The following is a 22,774-nucleotide window of genomic DNA, read 5'->3' as shown; positions in this document are numbered from 1 at the left end:
ATTAAAACAAGACAGAAATAGTCTTTTGTTGAGTGCTTGGTGAAGATGATTGCAGTGCCCACTCTGACCAGCAGTAGTGATATTGGCTTCAGCTAGATAATCAAACCAGTTGATTTCTGGATTCTCTTTTTTGTTTTACATATCTGCCCTTATGATATTATCACACTGTATTGATTATTATGAATTTATGCCAAGTCTTGAAATCATTAAGTCCTCCAACTTTATTCTTCTTCAAAAATTTTTTGGCTCTTCTGGATCCTTTACATTTATTTTTTTAAGATTGTATTTATTTATTCATGAGAGACAGAGAGAGAGAGAGAGAGGCAGAGACACAGGCAGAGGGAGAAGCAGGCTCCATGCAGGGAGCCCAACACGGGACCCGATCATGGGACTCCAGAATCACACCCTGGGTCAAAGGCAGGCGCCAAACTGCTGAGCCACCCAGGGATCCCAAATCCTTTACATTTTTATATACATTTTAGAAGCCATTTTTAAATATTTTTACCAAAATGGTTGCTGGAATATTTATTTGGGATTGTGTTGAATCTAGGAACCATTGTAGAATTCACATCTGAAGAATACTGAAGACTTCCAATGCTTGAATCAGATAATCTCATTATTTGTTACTTCTTCTATCAATATTTTGTAGTTCTCAGAATATAGATTGTGCACATATTTTGATAGTTTATCCCAAAGAAGTTATCACCAGTACTTATAACTGTAAAGTGTTTAAACTGGTAGATTTTTAAATTTTATTTTCATTTTTTGTCTTTGATAATGACATGTCCCTTTTAACCCACAGTAATATTCCTTGCCTTATCTTGGTAATATTTTTGCTTGCTTTGTCAGATACTAATATAGCCACTCCAGCATTCTTATTAGAGTTTACATGGCATATCTTTTTGTATCCTTTCTATGTTTGTGTCTCCTGTGGCTGAGTAGGACCCTGTCATCTTGCAGCTCTGTGTAAAATCTGACAGTTATTCAGTTTAAAGCCTCTTGGTAGGTTTTTGCCTGTCTTGTGGGATTTCACAATACAGTGTAAGGATTGCTACTTTGACTCAAAGTGACCCCTATGAACATTTCTGGAGTGCTTTCTCTGTGTGACTTGTTCCATTTGTTCCAGTACTGCTTTGCAAATTCCAGTTGCCTAGGCCTCCCCAAATGTTTATCTGTCTCCCAACTCAATAAATAGCCATATTCTTTTAGGGTTCCCCTTTTCTTTGGGGTTCTTCAGAACACGTCTGCAATAGGAAGCGGAGATGCTCCTTGAACTTATACTTGTTTCTGTTGAGAGAAGGAAAGGTTCTAGAGTATATAAATTTCTACCTATTTTGTTTAATTTTCTAGTTATGTCTAGCAGGAGGCCATGTAACTACAGTTACTCCAACATAGCTGGAATCATTTAATTTTTTAAGTGTAAATTTCTGATTTCTGTCAATACATTTACTTTAAAGCTGTTTGGTTTTGGTAATGTTTATTATCTATAAAACTGGAAATAATTCTGTTATAATTTGTCTCTGTATGTAATGGCACATGCAAAAAGATATTCATTACTGGGTTATTAGAATATCAAGATAAAGAGGAAAATTCATAAGTTTATCAGAGAACTGGTTAAGTGAATTAAAGTGCATCATTATAGTCATCATAAAATAGAATAAGGAAGATGTATGTGTTAAGATGTAATAATACCCAGTATGTATTATGTTAAAAACAAAAAAAATGATGCAGTAGATATTTATAGCTTTTTTAAATTATTATTTTAAGGTGTGGGGAGCATGGTAGATTGAAGAATAGATTTGAGGGAAACTTCTTTGTCAATTATTTTATGCTATTTTAATTACTCTTTGTTACATGCATGTATTAACCTTTTGAAAACAATAAAATATAATATTAAAAGAAAGGTTACTGTTGGTACCATAACTTTGGAATGTTTGCCCAGGAGTAAACCAGGAAATCTTTTTTTCCAACTCTTCCAATTTTATAATTGAATAATTACAGTCAATTATACTAATAAAAGGCAGTAGTAGTAGTAGTAGCAGCAGCAGCAGCAGCAGCAAAAACAACTTACTTTATGTCAGATTTCGGTTAGCTTCTAGATTGTCACTTAGCTCTGTAAGTTTAGGCAGAAGTATCATTTGTTCATTTATAAATAAGGGCAAAATATCCTCATATGGGTATTATGAGAATTAAATAAGATAACATAAATTATCTAAAATAATACCTGATAGACGGTTTCTCTTTTCCTTTATTATGAAAAAATGCATATCAACTTTGCCTTTTAACAAATTTTAGTCTTTTAATAGTTGTTAATGTTTCAGAGTCAGACATTCCTTAGAGATAAACAATACTGTCAAAGAGAAATCTTACTTGTTTATTTGTGTATTATATTCACAGAGTGTTTTCAGGAAAGTGAACATCTCAAGGAAAGTCTTAAGTGTTGCTTATTGCATCTCTTTGGAGCCATTGTAGCTGGTGGGCAGGTGAGGAAAGTGTTGAAAGTTAATATTTAAAACAATAGTTAATAGTGCAAAGATTTTTCCATGGATTTTTTAATGTATTCTTTGTTCTTTTATAATCTTATGAACCACACATATTTTTCTGAGTTTATGGCTTGTTTAAAATTATTCTTTTATTTGTTAAAACTTCTTTAAAAACCTAAGTAACAATATTAGCTAGTAAAACTTACTTATTTTTAAAGGTGAGCATCTTAAAAGCTGTCTGTGGTAAACTTTTGAGTATAACTACTAGTTGAAAACAGTATTATAGTTCAGAAAGAACATCCTATATGTTTTCTTTAAGCACACTGATCTTTAAGTTTAGATCAGAAGTTTCAAACACTTTGTATCATATTATATGGTTGGTAGTCTGTAAAGCCCCTTGTAGAATATTTCAAATGCATAAAATAAAATACATAAGATTGCAAAGAAAACTAGTTATGCTGAAATGCAGTTTCAGCATGTAACATAGTAGTATGTGCTTATACTAAATAGATGTAAAAGCAAGTCTAGTAATAAATACAATTTCAAGAAAAAAAAAAGACAAACATGTTTCAAGACGTTGCAACAACTGTAAAAAATGAAAATATGTAGGATTTCTTTTGGTAACAAGTTACAGATATGGTTAATAATACTACTTGGGTTTCCTAGTGGGCTATCTTGCCTTTTCTTCTTCACTTTCGTAGAAGAGTCTGTTTTTTTGTAAGGGGGTTAGTGACCAGAATCTTATTTTTTAGTTTGTTTCTTTGTCACCTTACTTTATTAGCTGATTTCCTTCTTTTACATCAGTACCTACCCATTTCCATCAGTTTTCTACTACTAAAAATAAAAATAAGTACACATGAATAAAATTGGAAATGACTAGTGGAAAAGCTGGCTAGATCCATTACCATTTTGGACACTGAGAGACTTATTCTTGTTAGTGCCCAGGGGTAATCAAGCCCTGAAAGACCTCCAATAATTAAAGATCACTAGAAGTCAAGTAGCTCCTAGAGGGCCAATTTATTATTTTATGTACTGAAAGTACTCAAAATCCTTACAATCAGGGTATAGCTGTAGTTAGAGCTATTTTGAGGTCAGAAGGTTATTTATTGAATATAGAGTAAGTACAAGGATATTTAGATGAATTGAATATCTACAGGTGTAAGAATGGCCTGTCATAAACAACAGAAAAATTGAAGTCTTATGACTGGTCTTCCTTCTCCAAGCATCATGCTTGGGCTTCCTATTAGCATATTTGTTCTGTTTTGTATTATGTTAAAAGGATAGGCTTTGGAGCCAGACTGACATAGGTTTGAATCCCATGTCCATCTCTAACTAATTGTGTGACCTAAGATAAACTATTTACATGTGTTTTAGTTTCTTTATTTATAATACGGAAACAGTAACACTTTTAAGATAGTCAAAAGGACCAAATGACACATAATATATGTGAAGTTCTTATAAGAACTAAGTAAATCGCAGGTCTAGACAGATTTGTGATTCCCATAATTAGCAGGAAGTACTAAAATTATAACAGCTTAAGTTAGAAGTTAACTCTTTCTCATTAAAAAAAATGGCAGCAAGCAGGCCAGAGTTAATCTGGTGCCTCTAGGATCTTCAGGGATCCAGGTTCCTTCTGAATGTCAGTTTGTTATTTTCTTTTGATACATACAAGATTAGCTTCTAGAATTCTGGCCATTTGCATTTGCACTTTGGGCACAAAAATGGAAGGGGAGATGAGAGAGACAAATGTCACATGCCATGTATCTTTAAAAAGGTACTGAAAAGCTGACAATCTTTTTTTCTCTCTCTCTCTTTTTTTTTTTATCTCACTTGCCAAATTCCATGAAATAACTGCAAATTTAAAAATAAAAAAATTGATAAAACTTGCTTCCTCAGCCTCCTTGGCAGTAAGGGAGATTAGGAAATGTAATCCTTATTCCTGGTAGCCACATGTCCAGCAGAACATCAGGGTTCCTTTTAATAAGGAGTTGGAGGAAAATGGATGTTGGGTGTTCTATAAGCAGTTTCTTCCATTGTAGCACTTATTATCAATATTATTTATTATATTGCTAATAACAAGCTCTAATGGTCTAAGTGCTGTTACTTTCAGATGATTTTACATAACTATGTTTGGATTCATTATATATCAATTTAACAGTCTTAAGCATATGTTATTTCCAAGTTTAATGGATCACCTTGAATAGCTACCATACTTAGAATTCAGAAATAATGTTTGTAGAATCAGTCTCAAGCTGGTCCTCTTATATATCTGTATCATTTAGGATGGATTTGCTATAACCAACAGAAAACCCTAGAGAAGTGTAACCAAATTGAGGATTTTTTTTCCTTTTTTTAAAATTTAAATTCAATTTGCCAACATATAGTTATAACACCCAGTACTCATCCCATCAAGTGTCCTCCTAGAGCCCATCACCCAGTCACTGCATTGCCCTATCCACCTCCCCTTCCACAGAGGGTTTTTTTTTTTTTTTAAGATTTTTATTTATTCATTAGAGCACACAGAGAGAGAGAGAGGCAGAGACACAGGCAGAGGGAGAAGCAGGCTCCACATAAGGAGCGCGACATGGGACTTGATCTCCGGACTCCAGGATCACACCCTGGGCCGAAGGCAAGCACTAAACTGCTGAGCCACCCAGGTGTCCCTTCACAGAGGATTTTGTTTTGTTTTTATGCTTGCATAAGAAATCCATATGTAGGCACTTCTGGGCTGGTACAGCAGCTCCATGGTATAATCAAGGACTAAGTCCTTCTCGTTCTGCTCTCTTTAGCCTACTACTTTAATTCTCAGTTTTGTTTCTTCATGATTTAAAGGTGGCTCCTGCATTCCAGACAGGAAAAAGGTGAAAAGGGCAAGAGCAAAGGGTCCTTCTGTTCTTATTTGCAAAGTTATATTTTCTTCATACTCTACCAGCATATATTCTTGACCAAGGGAGGGTTATAAATAAATTTTCTATGTGGGCAGATTGCTATCTGAATAAAAAACAGAAATTTTGTAATCTAGAAGGAAATGAAGACTTAATATTCATAAAACACTAGCAGTATCTATCAAAGTATGTGCTTAAAATTTTTTAATATGTTGATTTATTAAGTCTTCAGATTTATTAAGCTTTATTTTTGCAAACATACAGAACTTCAGTTAGATTGGGGTTTCATTTTTATTATCTCTCATGTTTCAGAGGAATGCTTTGCAAGCAATATCTCCAGCCACCATGGAAGTTCTTATGAGAGTTCTGGCAGATTGTGATTCCTGGGAGGATGGAAATCCTGAAGAAGTGGGTAGGAAGGTAGAACTTACTCTAAAGTGCCTTACAGAAGTGGTTCATATCCTTCTCACTAGCAGCTCTGACCAGCGTCAAGTGGAAACCAGCACTATTTTGGAGAACTATTTTAAGTTGCTAAATTCAGATCCTTCAGCTTTACCTAATCAAAGGAGGTCCAGACAGTGGGAAAGCCGGTTCATAACTCTACAGATCAAAATGTTGAGTAAGTATTACATAAAGTTTATTATATACCAATTTCTCCGAGTCTGTATTTTTTTAGACTTATTTGAAATTCAAGACTATCGTATAGGAAGTGTTGATTGTTTAATTCACCTATTGTGTTACTTTAGATTTTGATTTCAAAATAATATGGAATTGATTGATTTGTTTACAGCACCTTTGCTTTGAGCCTCTTTTGTTTTTTGAAAGTGTAATCCACTAAAAGCATCAATGTTAAAAAGAAAGTCAGCAGGGGCGCCTGGATGGTTCAGTGGTTGAGCATCTGGCTTTGGCTCAGATCATGATGCTGGGGTCTGGGGATCCAGTCCCACATCAGGTTTCCTCTGGGAAGCCTGCTTCTCCCTCTGCCTATGTCTCTGCCTCTCTATCTGGGTGTCTCAATAATAAATAAATAAAATCTTAAAAAAAAAAGCTGTTTTTAAATTCTAGGAAAAGTAATTTTTAGCAGGTGCTATTTGCATTGTCTAATAACCTATGGTAAAGAATCACATATGATCAATTTTATATGTGCTTTTATAAATCTATGTAGATGTCACTTTAACATCTGTCCTTTTTCTAGAGGGCCTCTGTTTTATTTTGTTTCCTCAGAGCCTCTGTGTATGTGTGTCTTGTTTCTTTTGCCCTGTCTTTGTGTTTGTTGGTGTCATTCTTTGCTTATATATCTTTGTTTTTTTTCTGTAATCTCTTTCATCAGTATATGTGATTTCTTATTGTATTCCCATTAGATTGATAGATACAAGTATTTTTAATTGAGAGTTTCTTTTTTAAAGAAATAAAATATTTTCAGGGCACGTGGGTGGCTCAGTTGGTTAAATGTCTACTCAGTTCTGGTCATGATCCTGGGGTCCTGGGATCGAACCTTGCATTGGATTCTCTGCTTAGTGAGAAGTCTTCTTCTGTGCCACATTCCCACTCATACTCTCTTGCTCTATCTCAAATCAATAAAATCTTTAAAAAAATTAAAAAATATTTTCATTACAGCTGTACTAGGAAATTTGGATAAATAAAGAGTTTCTTGTATTCTAGCACCCAGACATAACCAACATTAATGGTTTATTGTGCAGCTCTTAGAGACTTAAAAACATGCTTGTGTGAGAGTGTGTGTGGTGTCTAATTTAAAAATATTAGACACCAAAATCCTGGTGAGACTTGATCCCTTACAATGCATAACAAAAGACTTTCTTTCTGTAGGAAAATAAGATTCATTTTATTTAGTTTCTGTTCTTCTATAAGACATGTTGTGTTTTGTAATTGTTACAAATTGTAAGTTTATAAAGTTTGAGTCTATATTGAGTAGACTTATTTGTTAAAAACTATTGTATTATGCCAATTATCCCTTGATTTCTGAATGAGGATATATGTTCAGTAGGAAATAAGAGCAAACCATCATTATAAATGGATTGGTTCCCTAAATTTCATTTTCTTAATGGCAATATGCTAATTTTATACTGTATAAGTGAGACTTGCCAAACATAAGCAGGTGTTGGTTATTAATAGCAAGTTGGGAACCACAGTTAGTTATACTTGAACACTATTATAAAGGAAGAACAACTATGTAAATCTCTGGGAAATATATATGACTTACATATAAAAACAAGTCTTTTTTTAAAAGATTTTGTTTTATTATTTATTTGACATAGAGAGCAAGAGAGCGAGCATAAGCAGGGGGAGCAGCAGAGGGAAAGGGAGAAGCAGGCTCCCCAGTGAGCAGGTAGTCTGATGTGGGCTCAATCATGATCTGAGCCAAAGGCAGATGCCTAACTGACTGAGCCATCCAGACATCCCCAAAACTTAAATATTTTTAATAATAAGTTATATTATTAATAAAATATTTTTATGAATATTTTGATAAATTATAGAAATAAGTTTTCTTAACAAGTAATAAGTACAGTTTTGTTTTCTACTCTCCATCCCTATTTCTTTCTAATTCATTTTACATCTGTTTGTCAGCTGAAAAGCCAAAACTAAAAATATGGCCAAAGTAAATGTTTCTCTGATTCCAAATTTTCCACTTTATATAAATGGATGATTTTGTTTTTATTTTCTTAGATACCATCACAGCCATGTTAGACTGCACCGATAGGCCTGTTCTTCAGGCCATTTTCCTTAACAGTAATTGCTTTGAACATCTCATAAGACTGCTACAGAATTGCAAGGTATTTTTCTATTATTATTCTCTTTGACTTTAAAAAGCTATTGTTTTGTTTATGCTTTGATTCAAATTTAAACTGTACTAATTTTCTTTTTTGTTGTGGTAAAACACACATAAGATTTACCATCTTAACCATTTTTAAGGGTATATAAGTCAGTGATATTAAATACATTCACATTGTTTTGCAACTTCACCACCATCCATTCTCCATATGTCTTTATGTCTTATAGAACTGAAACTCTATACCCATTAAACAATTCCACATTATCCCCTCTCCCTAACCTCTTGGGCAACCACCATTCTACTTTCTGTCTCTATGATTTTTGATTACTCTAAGTACCTCATGTAAGTAGAATCATACAGTGTTTGTCTTTTTGTGACTGGCTTATTCCACTTAGCATAATGTCCTCAAGATTCATCCATGTTGTTGCATATTGCAGAATTTTCTTTCTTTTTTTTAGGCTGGATAATATTCCATTGTGTATACATACCACATTTTGTTGATCCATTCATGTGTTGATGGACTCTTGTATTGATCCCTCCTTTTGGCTATCATGGGTAATGCTGCTATGAACATGAATATACCCATATCTCTTAGAGTTCCTGCTTTCAGTTCTTTTGGTTATATTCTAGAAATGAGATTGCTGAATCATATTGTAATTAAATTCTAAAAATTTTGAGGAACCAACTTACTGTTTTCCACAGTGGCTGTACCATTTTATATTCCCACCCATAATGCACAAGACTTCCAATGTCTTCACATTATCCATGATAGTTATTTTCTTCTTTTTGATAATTGCTATTCTAATGGGTGTGAAATAGTATCTCATTATGATTTTGATTTGCCCTTAATGATTAGTAATACTAATGTACATCTTTTCATTTGCTTATTGGCTATCTGTATGTGTTTTTTTGAGAAATGTCTATGCAGGTTCTTGTGCATTTTTTTTCTTGTGCATTTTTTAAGTGGGTTGTTTTTTGTTGAGTTTTAAAGTTTTGTGCGTTGTTAAAATTTGGTGTGAGCATTTAACGCATATAATTGTGTGCTTTTGTTTTCATGTAAGATAATGTAGTTTGCATTTTCCTGTGTTATGACTTTAATATCTATATAATATTAAGTGGATGTACCATAATTTACTTAACTTTTCCCTATGGCAGATACTCCATTTATTTCCAACATTTTTGCTATTACATAACTCCCTCAAGTTCATAGACTAGAATTCTATTTCTGATAGAATTTCTGGGTCAGATGGCATAATATGCTTTTTCAAAATTAGGGGACGTTATATAAAAACAATTTGTAAGTAATTGGGGAATGGAGAAAAGTAGAAAAATAGAAATACCATTAGTGTTCTTGATACATAATGCCAATTTGATAATATTTTTCTTTCTTACTAGTTTATAGTTGTAACAGATTTGTGAGTACATAATAACTAATATCTGATTATTTTTTCACAAATTTCAAGATGGTATCAGAAATATTTTAGAGAGGTTCTTGAAAAGCCTTTGAAGGGCAGCCCCGGTGGCGCAGTGGTTTAGCACCGCCTGCAGCCCGGGGTGTGATCCTGGAGACTGGGGATCGAGTCTCACATCGGGCTCCCTGCATGGAGCCTGCTTCTCCCTCTGCCTATGTCTCTGCCTCTCTCTGTCTGTCTCTCTCTCTCTCTCTCTGAATAAATAAATAAATCTTTAAAAAAAAAAAAAGAAAAGCCTTTGAAAATGTTAACTACTTCAAAGAGCTTTTACTTTTTCTATTTGAGATATTCCTTTCATGGACTCCTTGCTGAAAAATACTAGGGTTTCATTCTGATATTGTAAGACTATCTCAAAATGAATTTCTTGAATTTTTCAAGAAAATTCTCTCTTTAGGAGAGATATCCCTGAAAGCATTTATGTTACTATGTTGCTTCTTAAAGTGAAATAGTAAGGAAATAGCATAAAAAAAATAAGGAATATATTGATGAAGTAAATAGTGATGAATATTTACAGTCAGTGAGTGTACCAAACTTCACTAGAGAGTGAAGATGCCTCCCCCCCACCTTTTAAACATTATTCTTAGGAAGGAAATCATAGGGAAATGAAAGCAGCATAAGAGAACTGTTTATAAAGCCTTTTGTTAGTTAAAAAAAAAAAAGCAACGTGGCATTATCATTTACAAGGCAACTTCAGTAATAAAGACAAAATCTCATATGTAGAGAACCTGCCAGTCACACATTATAGAAGGGTAAATCATTAGGATAAAGTGTAGTTCCTACTAAAATTTATTAGTGTTTTTCTTCAATATATGAAACTCAGATATAAAAAATATATCATGGTCAGTAATATCTTTTGAAAATTACAAAGCTTTTTGCTGTAGCAGTCATGATGTTGAGCTACTGTTTGCTCTTTCTACTGTGGTGTAGGCTAAAGTTTCTTATGATTTAGATCTTGCTGACAATCCTAGCATTTTAAAATTTAATTATTTGATAGCACTTATCACATTTTGTTTTGAGACAGAAAATACCATTTCAGAGAAGAAAGTCAGGCTTTGGGACCTCTGCCTTCTCTCCTGGAGGTGGTTGTCTTCTAGGCAAGATGTTCTACTCAGAATCACTATTAACTCATCAGTAAACATTATAAAGTCTTAACAACATGGAGGAACCTTTGAAATAAACTGTCCAACTTGTTTATTATACAAACGAAGAAATATGTCCTAAGAGATTAAATGATTAGCTCAAGATTAATACTGTTCTCTGATAGAGGCAGGATTTCTTACCCAGGTATTCTGACCCTGAGTTCACTGGTCATATGTAGTTTTGTTGTCCTGATACTTAAGGTCAATAGAGTCCATAGAAAACGTTTTCTGTGCATTAAATATACTGATAAATCAATTTGATAGGGATGGGTTAATATGATTCTTAAATATATAAAAATGTTTAGAATCTTTTGAAAACTTAAGTTCTAAAATGTATTACAGGATGTTACAGATGACTATGATTGACTCCTGTTTAAATTATTTTGTTAGTAAGACAGAATCAAGACAGCAGTTGTTTAAATATTCAGACCCAGAGGAAACATTGTCAACTAAGCTTAAACAAATATTTTATGAATTTCATGGAGAACTTTAGGCTGACTGCCTGTAGTTTCAGTGCTTTCTTTTTGTATGAGATTAACCAGCCAGTTTATGCATTAATTTCCTAACATATCTGTGCAAAGACTTTCAGGTTATCAAAATGAGTTCCATCTACCATGAAGTACTTAAAATATAATTCAGTGGAATCATACATTTAACTTTTCTGATAACTGTGATGAACCTTAAACATTTGAGAGTTGTTTTGTTTCACCATATTACAGTTTGGAAGGGGGATATGCTTTGAATTAATGTAAAAATTATTTTTAAAAGCTGTCCAAGGACATTGGGATTAATGAGAAGAAATTAATGAGAAGAAAATAGCAAATTTCTAGTAGCAAAGAGAAGGGTTCAAAACTATTACATTTACCTTAGCACTCTGCTTGGAGTTTTAATCAGTTTCTAATTTAAATATAGATGTGTAGTATATTATAAATATGTAAGTTCTATTTGAGGACTTAACTCATAAGATTCTGGGAAGTTACTGATACTGTGGTCTTGTTCACATTCCTTAATTTGTTTTCTTCACTTTCTTACTTTTCTTCTCCACATTTACCCTCTGAAAATTAACTGCAGCAAAAATTTCTCAACAAGGCAGTCTTAGTAGGAATGAGAATTTATGAAAGGAGCAACTAAGGGATACTTTGTGGAAAAGAATGTTGGGAGTGGATATACAGAACAGCATGGTTGAAAGGTTGATTTTGGGAGTTGTACCTGCCTGGATTCATGCACATTGCCTTATTTGAATAAGTTTCTTCTCATTTAAAACATGAAAGTAGATTTTTTTTTTAAATTCTAGAGCAATAATCAACATAGATTTTGGAGGAAAGAAGGAAGTATGAAAATAAATTTTCATAATTTTTTATAAAACATGTTTGTATATATAAATATCAAAAAATTTTAAAACTGTGGCAAAATACTCATAACAATATTTGCATATATATATATTTTAAAAATTTTTATTTATTTATGATAGTCACACACAGAGAGAGAGAGAGAGAGAGAGGCAGAGACACAGGCAGAGGGAGAAGCAGGCTCCATGCACTGGGAGCCCGACGTGGGATTCGATTCCGGGTCTCCAGGATCGCGCCCTGGGCCAAAGGCAGGCGCCAAACCGCTGCGCCACCCAGGGAACCCTTGCGTATATATTTTTAATGAGGATATATTTTTACAAAACTGGAATACCAGTGAATATTTTTGTATTCTACTTTTAAATGTATTATATTGTGACTCCCATATACCATCATACATTTTTCAAAACATTGTTTTTAATGACTGCAAATATTTCAACCCAGAAGTTCACAGAAGTATGGGGTCCCCAAGATCATTTTAGGGAATCTGCAAAATCTAATCTTAACACATCAGTTTGAGACTAGATTTTTCATAAACTTGAATCAGAACAACATTGTAAGTCTGAATGCAAAGTAGATATTAGAGTTCATCTGTCTTCTATCAAGTCAGATGTTTAAAGAGATTGCAAAAATGTAAAAGCACTGCCATTCTCACTAACATGTATTTGAAAACTCTAGGTTTTCATAAAAATGTGTTTTTATACCATCATATAATAGGTTTATTATTTTTGAGTGAATAAACATTTTTTAAATGTCTTGATTTCAATTTCTCATATGGTAAATATTGGGAAATGTAAACCCTATAAACAAAAGTTCTTTGGGATTCTTAGTAAATTTTAAGACTGCTAAGTGGTCGTGAGGCCAGAAAGTTTAAGGACTTCCCTCCCCTTAAGCCTCTGGATGAACCATAATTTATTTCACTATCCTACTGTTTAAGGATATTTGGGTGGTTTCTTTATGCTATTGTAAATAAAGTCAAAGTGAGCATCTCAGTTCTAAAATCTTGGTGTGAGTTTCTGATCATTTTTTTTAGAGTAGATGTCTATAAATACAATACTAACAAAGTAATTTTAAGATTCTTGATATGGATTGCTTTCTGGAAAGATTTAGTCATTTTTTTCTTTCTTAATGTTTTTAGCATTCCTGTGTCCCTGCTCCAGATAATATGGAATATTAGTATTTAAAAAATTTTGCTGTTAATAATAGCTTTCATTTTTTAAACCCTTGTTATGTGCCACTGTTAATAACCTATTTTAGATTATCTCATTTAATCTGCATCCCTGTTTCATGAGTTATTCTTTTCCCTTTTGAGAAAATAAGCTCAGAGAAGTAGTTTTTCTTAAAACCAGACAGCTAATAATTATCAAAATCAGTATTCAAATCCAGGTTTCTGATTCCAAAGCCTGTTTTGTGTGCACTTATCTATATTTAGGTTAAGCTTTGTTTATGCTGTGTATATCATGTTATACCTTATCTTTATTTTATATTGCTTTATTTCAGTATATTACTAGACTTTTATTTTGTATTTCCTGAAATGAGAGAACTTCCTAAGAGAACTTCCTTCTTAGGATGCTCTTGATAAATTCCTTTATAAATCTAACTTTCTTCCCCTTTTCACTTTCATTTGCATTATCTTTCTTTTTATCCAAAATGAGCTTGAGATCTATTGGGATGCTAGTTTTATATGCTTAAGCCAAAATACTTGGTTCTGTTCACAATCCCCATGTATGTCAGAGATAATCCTAATCCCCCTTGATGTAGAAACTAATATAATTTATGCTCAACTCTTAATAATTTTGGAAAATACATACATTCTTTGTCAAAGCACATTAGCACATTTGAGACTCTGAGAAATATTTTCCGAAAGAACTATTTTTAAAGTTAAATAGCATTTTACAAACCTACTTGACTACAGAATCCTTACTGTACATTATTTACCATAGTATCTTTAATCTATCTTAATAGCAAATTTCCTTCTTTTTTGTGAGACATTTTCTGCTGATTCTTTAAAGAATTTAGGAATATTAAGTAACCTACTTATTGCAGTTATTTCTTATTTTAGTAGCTTCAAGTTCCAAGAGAGAAATAACTAACGATTATATGGCATATGAACTAATATTTGTAATCCAAAAAGTGAATAGTTGATTTTCTGTTTAAAAGTAGTGTACTTCACAGGTGGATTCTTGAATTTATTTTCAAGAGACATGGAAATCCATTTAGACTTCATTTCTGCTTACCGGTAACTATTTAATGTTCTTTCTCCATTATTCTTGTCTCTGTTTTTAACAGCTATTTTTAAATGCTAACAATAAGGTGGCAGACAAGAACGAGAAAGACCTTGCCAACAAATTACTGACAGAAATGAATGAGGACCAGGTATCTACAAAGCCTGCATCTTGTTTCAGCTGAAGTCAAAATCAGTCAATGGGAACAGCTATTCCTGTACTTTTCTTCTTATGTCTTAAAATACACAAACACTATCTAATTCTAATCTTCATGAATTATTTTTGAATATTGTTAAAAAATTAAAAATAAAAATTTTTTCATCTTAAACATTGAAATCCTGGTGGTTGATATAAATAGTCAACAGTATTCCAACTGTATATGTGTATATCCTGTTCAGTTTAAGGAGACACAAAGTACAGGAATGGGATCCCAGTATCAATGCTGTCTACATGGTGGTGACTTCATATTTTGGGAGCTTCTTTTTCTAAGCATTGTGGTGTATTGGGACCTTAGGCTTTGTTTGTGAATATGTCTGGTCAGTTTTTTTTTTTTTTCTGGTCAGTTTTAATATCTTGATTCTTTGCTTCTTGATGATAAGTAATGATTACAATTCAATGGACAACCCGAATCCTGGAGGAAGGGAAGAAGATGCTGAACTCTTTGAGTCTTACTTTAGCATAAAACTTAACCGTTTTCTATAAAGTCACTTTTATATGGATATAAAGCAGAAATAAGTAATTTTTGTTGCTTTTCAGTATTAGGTAATTTAGTTTTGAAAAAACTACTTATTAAAAGTGCTATGGTATTTTTTCTTTCCCAAAATGTTTAGAGAGCTTACATGATATCTTTTGTTTATGTTCTCTTAATACCCAGGTTTATAAATAGAACTGTGGTATAAAGAGACTTGAAAATCTATTGTTTTCTGTTATGGATGTAAAATATCAACTATAGAGTACCATTTTAGATTTCTCTATAAATGTTAGTTCCTCTTAAGACCTTCTTATATAGGTTAACAAAATAGTTACAATGATATTCTTAGGGGTTTATGTTAGTATTTCTAATTATGTTAGCTTTCCTAGTTATGTGATGCCTAGCCATCTTGGACAAAGTGTAGGAAGGAAAGATCTTATTCATATGAAATCCTTTATGCAGAATGATTAATGGATATTATAATGTGTTTATTACATATATGCTATGTATATGTAATAATGTTTAATAAATAACATTAACAGAAATCAAGATACTGGCTTAAAAGTGATAGATCTTAGTTTAAAATGACAGAGACCAAATCAGTCCCCTTTTACTCAGGTCATTTTTAGTGGGAGGGAGAAAGGAAAGTCCCATTTGTGGAGTGAGTAGCTTTAAGTCATAGTAATATATTCCCAAAAGCAGATTTTTGGGACTGTGAGTTTTTGCAACATTTCTACTTCTGCTATGCTTTCATGGTTGATTAAGCCTGATTATATAACAATCATGTTCAGTTTTTTTAATGTTGTTAATGTTATATTTTGTTTTCACTTTTTTCCTCTAAATGTACTGCCCTAAAATTTAATACATCTCTTTATGATGAAGCTTAAACAGAAATAGACAAAATGAAGCTGAAGTTGTTTTGTTTTTTTTTTCCAGCTTTTGGCATTAAAGGTTACCTCTCAGAAACGTGATAATGCTTATAGATACATATTTCATTTTCTGTTATGCCTCAAATTTTGCACTTTATGTAAAAATAGAATACCTTATTGTTTGCAAGTGTGATTGGTGAATAAACATACCATTTCAATTATAACACAGGGCTTGGAAACCAAATAGACAACACCATTTTAAGCATCTTATTATACATGCTAATAAAATTTCAAACTAAAAGGTTCAGTATATTTCTGAAGAGAAATTAAAATGTAATAGAATTTCCAATGATAGACATCCCTCCCTTCCTCTGGAGATTGTCCATTATTTTTAAAAGCATGTAGTAAGCTTGGTGTTCTTTTTGGTTTTGGTTTTGGTTTTTTTCCAAAACATTTCAGAGTAATAAGTGAATGTAGTGTTGTCCTTGATAAGTGGTTTATTTTCTGTCAAATAGGTCACTTTTCTTGCAGGTATAGTGTTTCAGAAATCTGTTTTATTGGAAGAGGAATGTATTGCATGTTTAGTAATTATTTTTTCAGGTTTTCAGAACAAGGGTTTCCTGACTGAATACAAATGTTGAACATGTTGTTAATTTCTTGCCTCCTCTTTTTTTCCCCCTCTCTCTCTGGTAGGTGTTTCAGGGACAATTGGATTGTTTGGCTATATCAACCATTCAGGCTTTGACAGCAGTAATGAACAAATCTCCAGCTGCTAAGGTGAAACATACATCCTCAAGCTCTAAATTGTTATTTAAATATACTAATTTTCACTGTATAATTCCCAAAGTAATGTATGAAAGTATGTGTATAGTACCTGTTGTTTCACACCTGAAGTGAAATAGTTCACAAACTATCTCAGTACAGGAATCATTTTGCTGATAATTTTAGAGACAAACACCTATGGGCACTACTTTAGGATTTTATGATACAATTGTAACCTAATAGTGATTTATATAGTGTCAGTCAGCAAAGGTAGCACTGGTGTTGTTATGATTATTTTAAGTGATTCTATGGTTAGTGTGTTTAAAGAATTACATTTTATGTCATAGTTTTTCTTCATTAATAAATCATGACTCTTTCACTTTGCTCAGTTTATGACTGACTACATTGTGAACATTTTCCACATGTGAGCAGCCTTTTCAGTTTGGGACTTGTTTTTCCAGATGACCATGGAAGTTCTGCTAGTTACTCTTAGGGTTTTCTTTCTTTCTCATTCACTACCATTGACTCTGTCCTGCTTTTCACTTACACTGATTTTGTGCTAGTAATTTCCACATTGAATAGTTTTAAGGATTAGTGAGATCATCTTTGTAAAGCGGTAAGCATAGTGCTAGGCACATGCTAAATCCTTGATAAATATCAATGTCTATCATCATCGTTATTATTACCATTACCATTTTTCCTTTTATCTAACACCTCTAATATAGTTCATGGTTTGCCTTTCTAATAGCAGACATGAATGAATGATTCCTTTTTCCCTAAGCCATGCCTTCAGTAGTATTCCTTACTTTCCATTGGTTTTTGTTAGGAGACTCTTAAAAATTGCTCTGTAAATGTTGCTATATATAACTCATGGTTAGATGCTTATTAGATAGGCTTATACAACTTTTACAGGCTGGCTTAGGAATTGAATGCCATTTACAATAGTTTCTGTAAAAAATCATTTTGGAGCATCTGGGTGGCTCAGTCAGTTAAAAGCATTTGCCTTTTGCTTAGGTCATGATCTCACAGTTCTGGGATGGAATTCTGGGATTCAGCCCCATGTTGGGCTCCCCCACTCAGTGCGGAGTTGGCATCTCCTGCTTCTCTTGCTTATGCTCTCTCTCACTCGTTCTTTCTCAAATAAATAAATAAAATCTTTTAAAAAAATCATTTTAAGTTCTAAGTAATTGATTTGAGTATAATAGATTGTACTATACTTGAATTTCAGACCTGGAATGATCAAGTCTTATTAAAATACAATTTTTAAAAATTATATAATGCTTTGTATGATTTAAAGTTCAAAAAGTTACTTTAAAAAACCCTTTTGGGGAGCACTTGGATGGTTCAGTCAGCTAAGTGTCTGACTCTTGACCTCAGCTCAGGCTTTGATCTCAGGGTTGTGGAATTGAGGCCCATGTCTAGCTCCATACTCAGCATGCAGTCAGCTTGAGATTCTCTCTCTCCCTCTACTCCTTTCCCCATTCATGCTGTCTGTCTCTCAGTCTCTAAATATATAGATAAATTACTGAAATCTTTTTTTATAAAAGCCCTTTAAAAAATGATTGGTATTCTTTTTTTTAAGTTTTTATTTAAATTACAGTTAAGATACAGTGTAATATTAGTTTCAGGTGTACAATATAGTTGTTCAACGCTTCCATACAGCACTCAGTGTTCATCACAACAAGTCACTTCTTGCTCTCCATCACCTGTATAACCTACCTCCCCACCCACCTCTCCTCTGGTAACCATTAGTGTGTTCTCTATAGGTAAGAGTCGGTTTCTTAGCTTCTCTCTCTCTCTCTTTTTTTTTTTTCCCCTAGGCCTGTTTGTTTTGTTTCTTAAATGCCACATATGAATGAAATCCTACAAATCCTATTTGTCTTTCTCTGACTGACTTATTTCACTTAACATAATACTCTAGATCCATCCATGTCATTACAAATGATATTTCATCTTTTTTATGACTGAGAAATAGTCCATCATATATATATTTATATATCTCTCTGTCTCTCTCTATATATATCTACACACACATCTTCTTTATCCATTCATCAATTGATGGACACTTGGGCTATTTCTATAATTTGACCACTGTAGCTAATACTGCTATAAACACAGGGGTGCTGCATCCCTTTGAATTAGTATTAAAAAATTCCTTTAAAAATTTTTCTTCCTCCCCTTCGCCCATAGTCAACTAGTTCCCCTCCACAGAGGCAACCAATCTTACTCATTTTATTTAAATATTTGATTTTAAGTGTATAGATTGATGCCTGATTTACTGGACCAATGTTGTATTACTAGCTTTTTTGGTTGTCTCTTTATTTTACTTCTAGGGTTGTGTGCCCACTTGTTCGAAAATACATATGACTTAGATCCTAACAAAATGAACTTGATATTTCAGATAATTCAGTCCTTTTAGATACAAAAAGCAGAGAGAAAAATTGGGTTGCCGAACTCTAATTTAATCTTGAGAGACTGCTGACTCCTCTTACCCCCAAAGTCTCCTCAATTTCTTCTCCGTATTTGTTTTGATTTCATATATATTTCATGTTAAACTATATCATTACAAAACAAGTGAAAGGAAATGAATGTACCTGAATCTGAAATGAAAATAATAATTTTATAATGTACAATTCTTGCTTATTTATTTTACATTTTGATAGACTATGGTCACATATTTCAGAAGGTATATAGTCTATTTTAAGATGAAGTGATTTAAGAAATAAATATTGAGCTCAGTCTTTTCAATATTAAGTTAATTAACTTAAATGAGTATATAACAGCATTTTAAAATTCCAACAAATACAGTCTTTGAAGATTGTGCTTTGATGTATTTCTTTCCCTTCCCCTAGGAAGTATTTAAAGAAAGAATTGGTTATACACATATGTTTGAGGTTTTAAAATCCCTGGGTCAGCCACCACTGGAACTACTTAAAGAACTTATGAATATGGTGAGTTTTATAGTTTTTAATTATTAAACACTTTCCATTATCTCCCTATCCAACGTGGTTACTAACCTTTTATCTTTTATGTTGCTTTATAGGCTGTAGAGGGTGACCACACTTCAGTTGGGATATTGGGCATTAGTAATGTCCATCCTCTCTTGCTTCTTATCCAGTGGCTTCCAGAGCTAGAATCCCATGATCTGCAAATTTTCATCTCTGATTGGCTGAAAAGAATTTGCTGTATTAATAGGCAGAGTCGAACTACTTGTGTCAATGCAAACATGGGAATTCACATCATCAAAACACTTGATTCCCATTCTTCCCTCCATCGAACTTGTGCTGAGAACTTGATTGCACTTCATGGTTCCTTGGGGAGTCAGTCAGTGAGCTCAGAAGAAATACGTCGACTACTGAGATTGCTGAGAGTGGATGAATCTGAATATATTCATCCTTACACCACTCCTGTGACTCGAGCAATTCTGACAATGGCCCGAAAACAAAGTCTAGAGAGTGCACTACAGTATTTTAATTTGTCACATAGTATGGCAGGAATTACTGTGCCTTCCATACAGAAGTGGCCAGGATCTGCCTTTTCTTTCAATGCTTGGTTTTGCTTAGATCAGGATCAGTTGACTCTTGGCATTGCTAACAAAGGAGGAAAAAGAAAACAGTTGTACAGGTACTGGTACAAATTATGGAATGTAAATGAATACTGTCACAACAATATATGCTGTAATTCCCAAACAGGAAAAAGCATTTCAAGCCTCTAGTTTTTAAATGCAGGACAGTTTATCTGAAGCTTCTCTATCCTTAGGGTATATACAGTTTAATTATTAGTATTTTATTATTTCATTATATTGATTACATATCTCAAATATTTTGCTAGTTCTTTGGTTTAGAAGCAAAGTTCCTTCTTAAAAGTATTGTAAAAGTGGAGAAAAAGGAAAAATTTTTAAATGAATGCTGATCTTTTTGTTCCATTGAAAATGCCATATATTTATATGAAGGATCAGAAAACCTTTGTTTCTGTGGATCCAGACTTAATTAGTTCAGTAACTAATAAGTTTTAATACACCTTGTGATTTTTAAGACTTTTATTCATGCTTTTTGAATCCTGTTTGAAAGAATTTTGAAGATTTGAAAGTTTATTGTTTTACTGTTGTTTGATAATGGGATCCCACTCTTATGGCTACCTTTTTATAATTTACTAAACCAATTATTAAACCTAAAAAAGAATTATCTTTAAAGCAAGATTGGACTGATTGATACTTGGCAGCAGAATGTAAACCACAGCATAATTGATAAAGATATTCATGATGATATGGTTTTGTGTGTTCCAGTGATGATAACTGAACAACTGACTTCAAAGGTTCTGATAACATATATTTTTGTTAGCTTTTTTACAGGAAGTGGCATGGGTTTTGAAGCTTTTATTACCCATTCAGGTATGTTGGTTGTGGCAGTGTGCACAAAAAGAGAATATGCTACAGTTATGCTTCCTGACCACAGTTTCTGTGATTCCCTCTGGGTAAGGTTTTAAGACATCACATTTAACTTTTTCTGGTTCTTTCTTTTTTTTTGTTTTTAAGTTTGATTTGCCAACATATAGTATAACACCCAGCGTTCATCCCATCAAGTGTCCTCTTCAGTGTCCGTCACCCAGTTGCCCCATCCCCCTGCCCACTTCCCCTTCCGCAAACCTTTGTTTCCCAGAGTTAGGAGTCTCTCGTGGTTTGTCTCCCTCTCTAATTTTTCCCACTCAGTTCCCCTCTTTATAATCCCTTTTACTGTTTCTTATATTAAAAACACATTTGGTGCATGTACATGAGGAGTTGTCTCCTTTTTGAGAGTTGATTAATTTTTACTTTAAAATTCTATTTATGTTGAAGTTTATCTATAAGGAAGTTAACATCATTATCATCATCATCATACATTCAGCAGCAGTAAGTTTTCTCCTAAAAAGTTAAAAGGAAATGTTAACATTTCTTTCAAGTTCTCTAGAATCTGATTTGATTTTGAAACTCCACTTAAAATGAGAACATAAATTAAATTATTAAAAACAATGCATTTCTGTTGCTTTTCTTAAAGTATAAATTGCTTATTAGAAAAATTGATTATAAAGAATACTCAGACTTGATAAGTGCAGAAAAGATACTATGTTACAATTGTGTATAAATTTTCCAGAATAGATGTAAATGCTTTTATTGTACTACAGGAAAAATTGTCATTCACTTTAAGAACAGAATTTTAACCAAGATTTAATTATGCTTAATCTCAATGTTCTACTGTTCACACAAACTAATACTCTGAAAGTATTTGTCATTCCAAAGATTTAATGTAATTTTAATCTTTAAATTTATGTCTTACTTTATTAGCACAACATAACCATTGTTCATATGCCTGGAAAAAGACCCTTTGGTCAGAGCCTTGTCTATATCTATGACAACGGACAGCAGAAGGTCTCTGCCCCTCTCAGATTTCCTGCCATGAATGAAGTAAGCATATCTAACCTATTCTTTATGGGACCCATTGATTGAGAACTCTTGAAAAAAAAAATTTTTTTTAAGATTTATTTATTTATTTATGAGAGAGAGAGAGACAGAGAGAGAGAGAGAGAGAGAGGGGCAGAGACACAGGCAGAGGGAGAAGCAGGCTTCCATGCCAGGAGCCCGACGCAGGACTTGATCCTGGGACTCCAGGATCGCACCCTGGGCCAAAGGCAGGTGCCAAACCACTGAGCCACCCAGGGATCCCCCTTGAAAATTTTTAATTTAATGTAGAAGCTTCTGTTTTTTTAAAAATATGTGCCCATAAATTTTAAAGGGTTTTCTATATTATAACGTATAGTAAGTTAATATTTAATACCATTAGCCTATCATTATTAGGTGAAGTTAAACAACATGTAATAAAAACAACTTTTAAGTTTCTTCTTTAGAAGAAACAAATGTAGTTAAATTCGGCTTAGGAGAAAAAGACTAAAAATAGGAAAGCCAAAGAAATTGAATAGTAGAGAGCAAAAGATTGTTTAATAAAGCTCCTCCAAGGGCACCTGCCTGGCTCAGTCGGAAGAGCATGGGACTCTTGTGGTTATGAGTTCAGGCCCCACATGGAGTGTAAAGATAACTTTAAAATAAAATCTTTTAGTAAATAAATAAAGCCCATCAAG

General features: G+C 33.1%; 1 protein-coding gene and 1 long non-coding RNA gene across 12 annotated transcripts in view; one reads left to right on the top strand and one right to left on the bottom strand.

Annotated features, from left to right (window-relative positions):
- NBEAL1 (neurobeachin like 1) overlaps nucleotides 1-22,774 on the top strand; it is a 178,014-nt gene that overhangs the window by 48,412 nt on the left and 106,828 nt on the right. For 9 of the 11 annotated variants that reach the window (XR_012024946.1, XM_072812973.1, XM_072812971.1 and 6 more), the window contains 9 exons: nucleotides 2,398-2,483; nucleotides 5,681-5,987; nucleotides 8,054-8,160; nucleotides 14,406-14,492; nucleotides 16,595-16,678; nucleotides 19,516-19,614; nucleotides 19,707-20,287; nucleotides 21,004-21,136; nucleotides 21,984-22,103. Coding sequence is in view for 10 of the 11 variants with exons in the window: in XM_072812973.1 (XP_072669074.1) it covers nucleotides 2,398-2,483; nucleotides 5,681-5,987; nucleotides 8,054-8,160; nucleotides 14,406-14,492; nucleotides 16,595-16,678; nucleotides 19,516-19,614; nucleotides 19,707-20,287; nucleotides 21,004-21,136; nucleotides 21,984-22,103 (1,604 nt within the window). In the remaining variant the exon portion in view is untranslated. The remainder of the gene's footprint in view (nucleotides 1-2,397; nucleotides 2,484-5,680; nucleotides 5,988-8,053; nucleotides 8,161-14,405; nucleotides 14,493-16,594; nucleotides 16,679-19,515; nucleotides 19,615-19,706; nucleotides 20,288-21,003; nucleotides 21,137-21,983; nucleotides 22,104-22,774) is intronic. The other 2 variants (XM_072812975.1, XM_072812974.1) reach the window with 1 other exon arrangement.
- Nucleotides 18,420-22,774, bottom strand: part of LOC140625620 (uncharacterized) — a 34,114-nt gene continuing 29,759 nt past the window's right edge. Inside the window, exon 2 of the long non-coding RNA XR_012024964.1 lies at nucleotides 18,420-20,253. This is a non-coding gene — a long non-coding RNA (uncharacterized lncRNA). The remainder of the gene's footprint in view (nucleotides 20,254-22,774) is intronic.

The sequence above is a fragment of the Canis lupus genome, chromosome 36, assembly GCF_048164855.1.
Source record: "Canis lupus baileyi chromosome 36, mCanLup2.hap1, whole genome shotgun sequence".
Classification (NCBI taxonomy): domain Eukaryota; kingdom Metazoa; phylum Chordata; class Mammalia; order Carnivora; family Canidae; genus Canis; species Canis lupus.
Note: the sequence above shows the minus strand (reverse complement) of the source record. Positions and strands in the feature narration are given on the sequence as shown.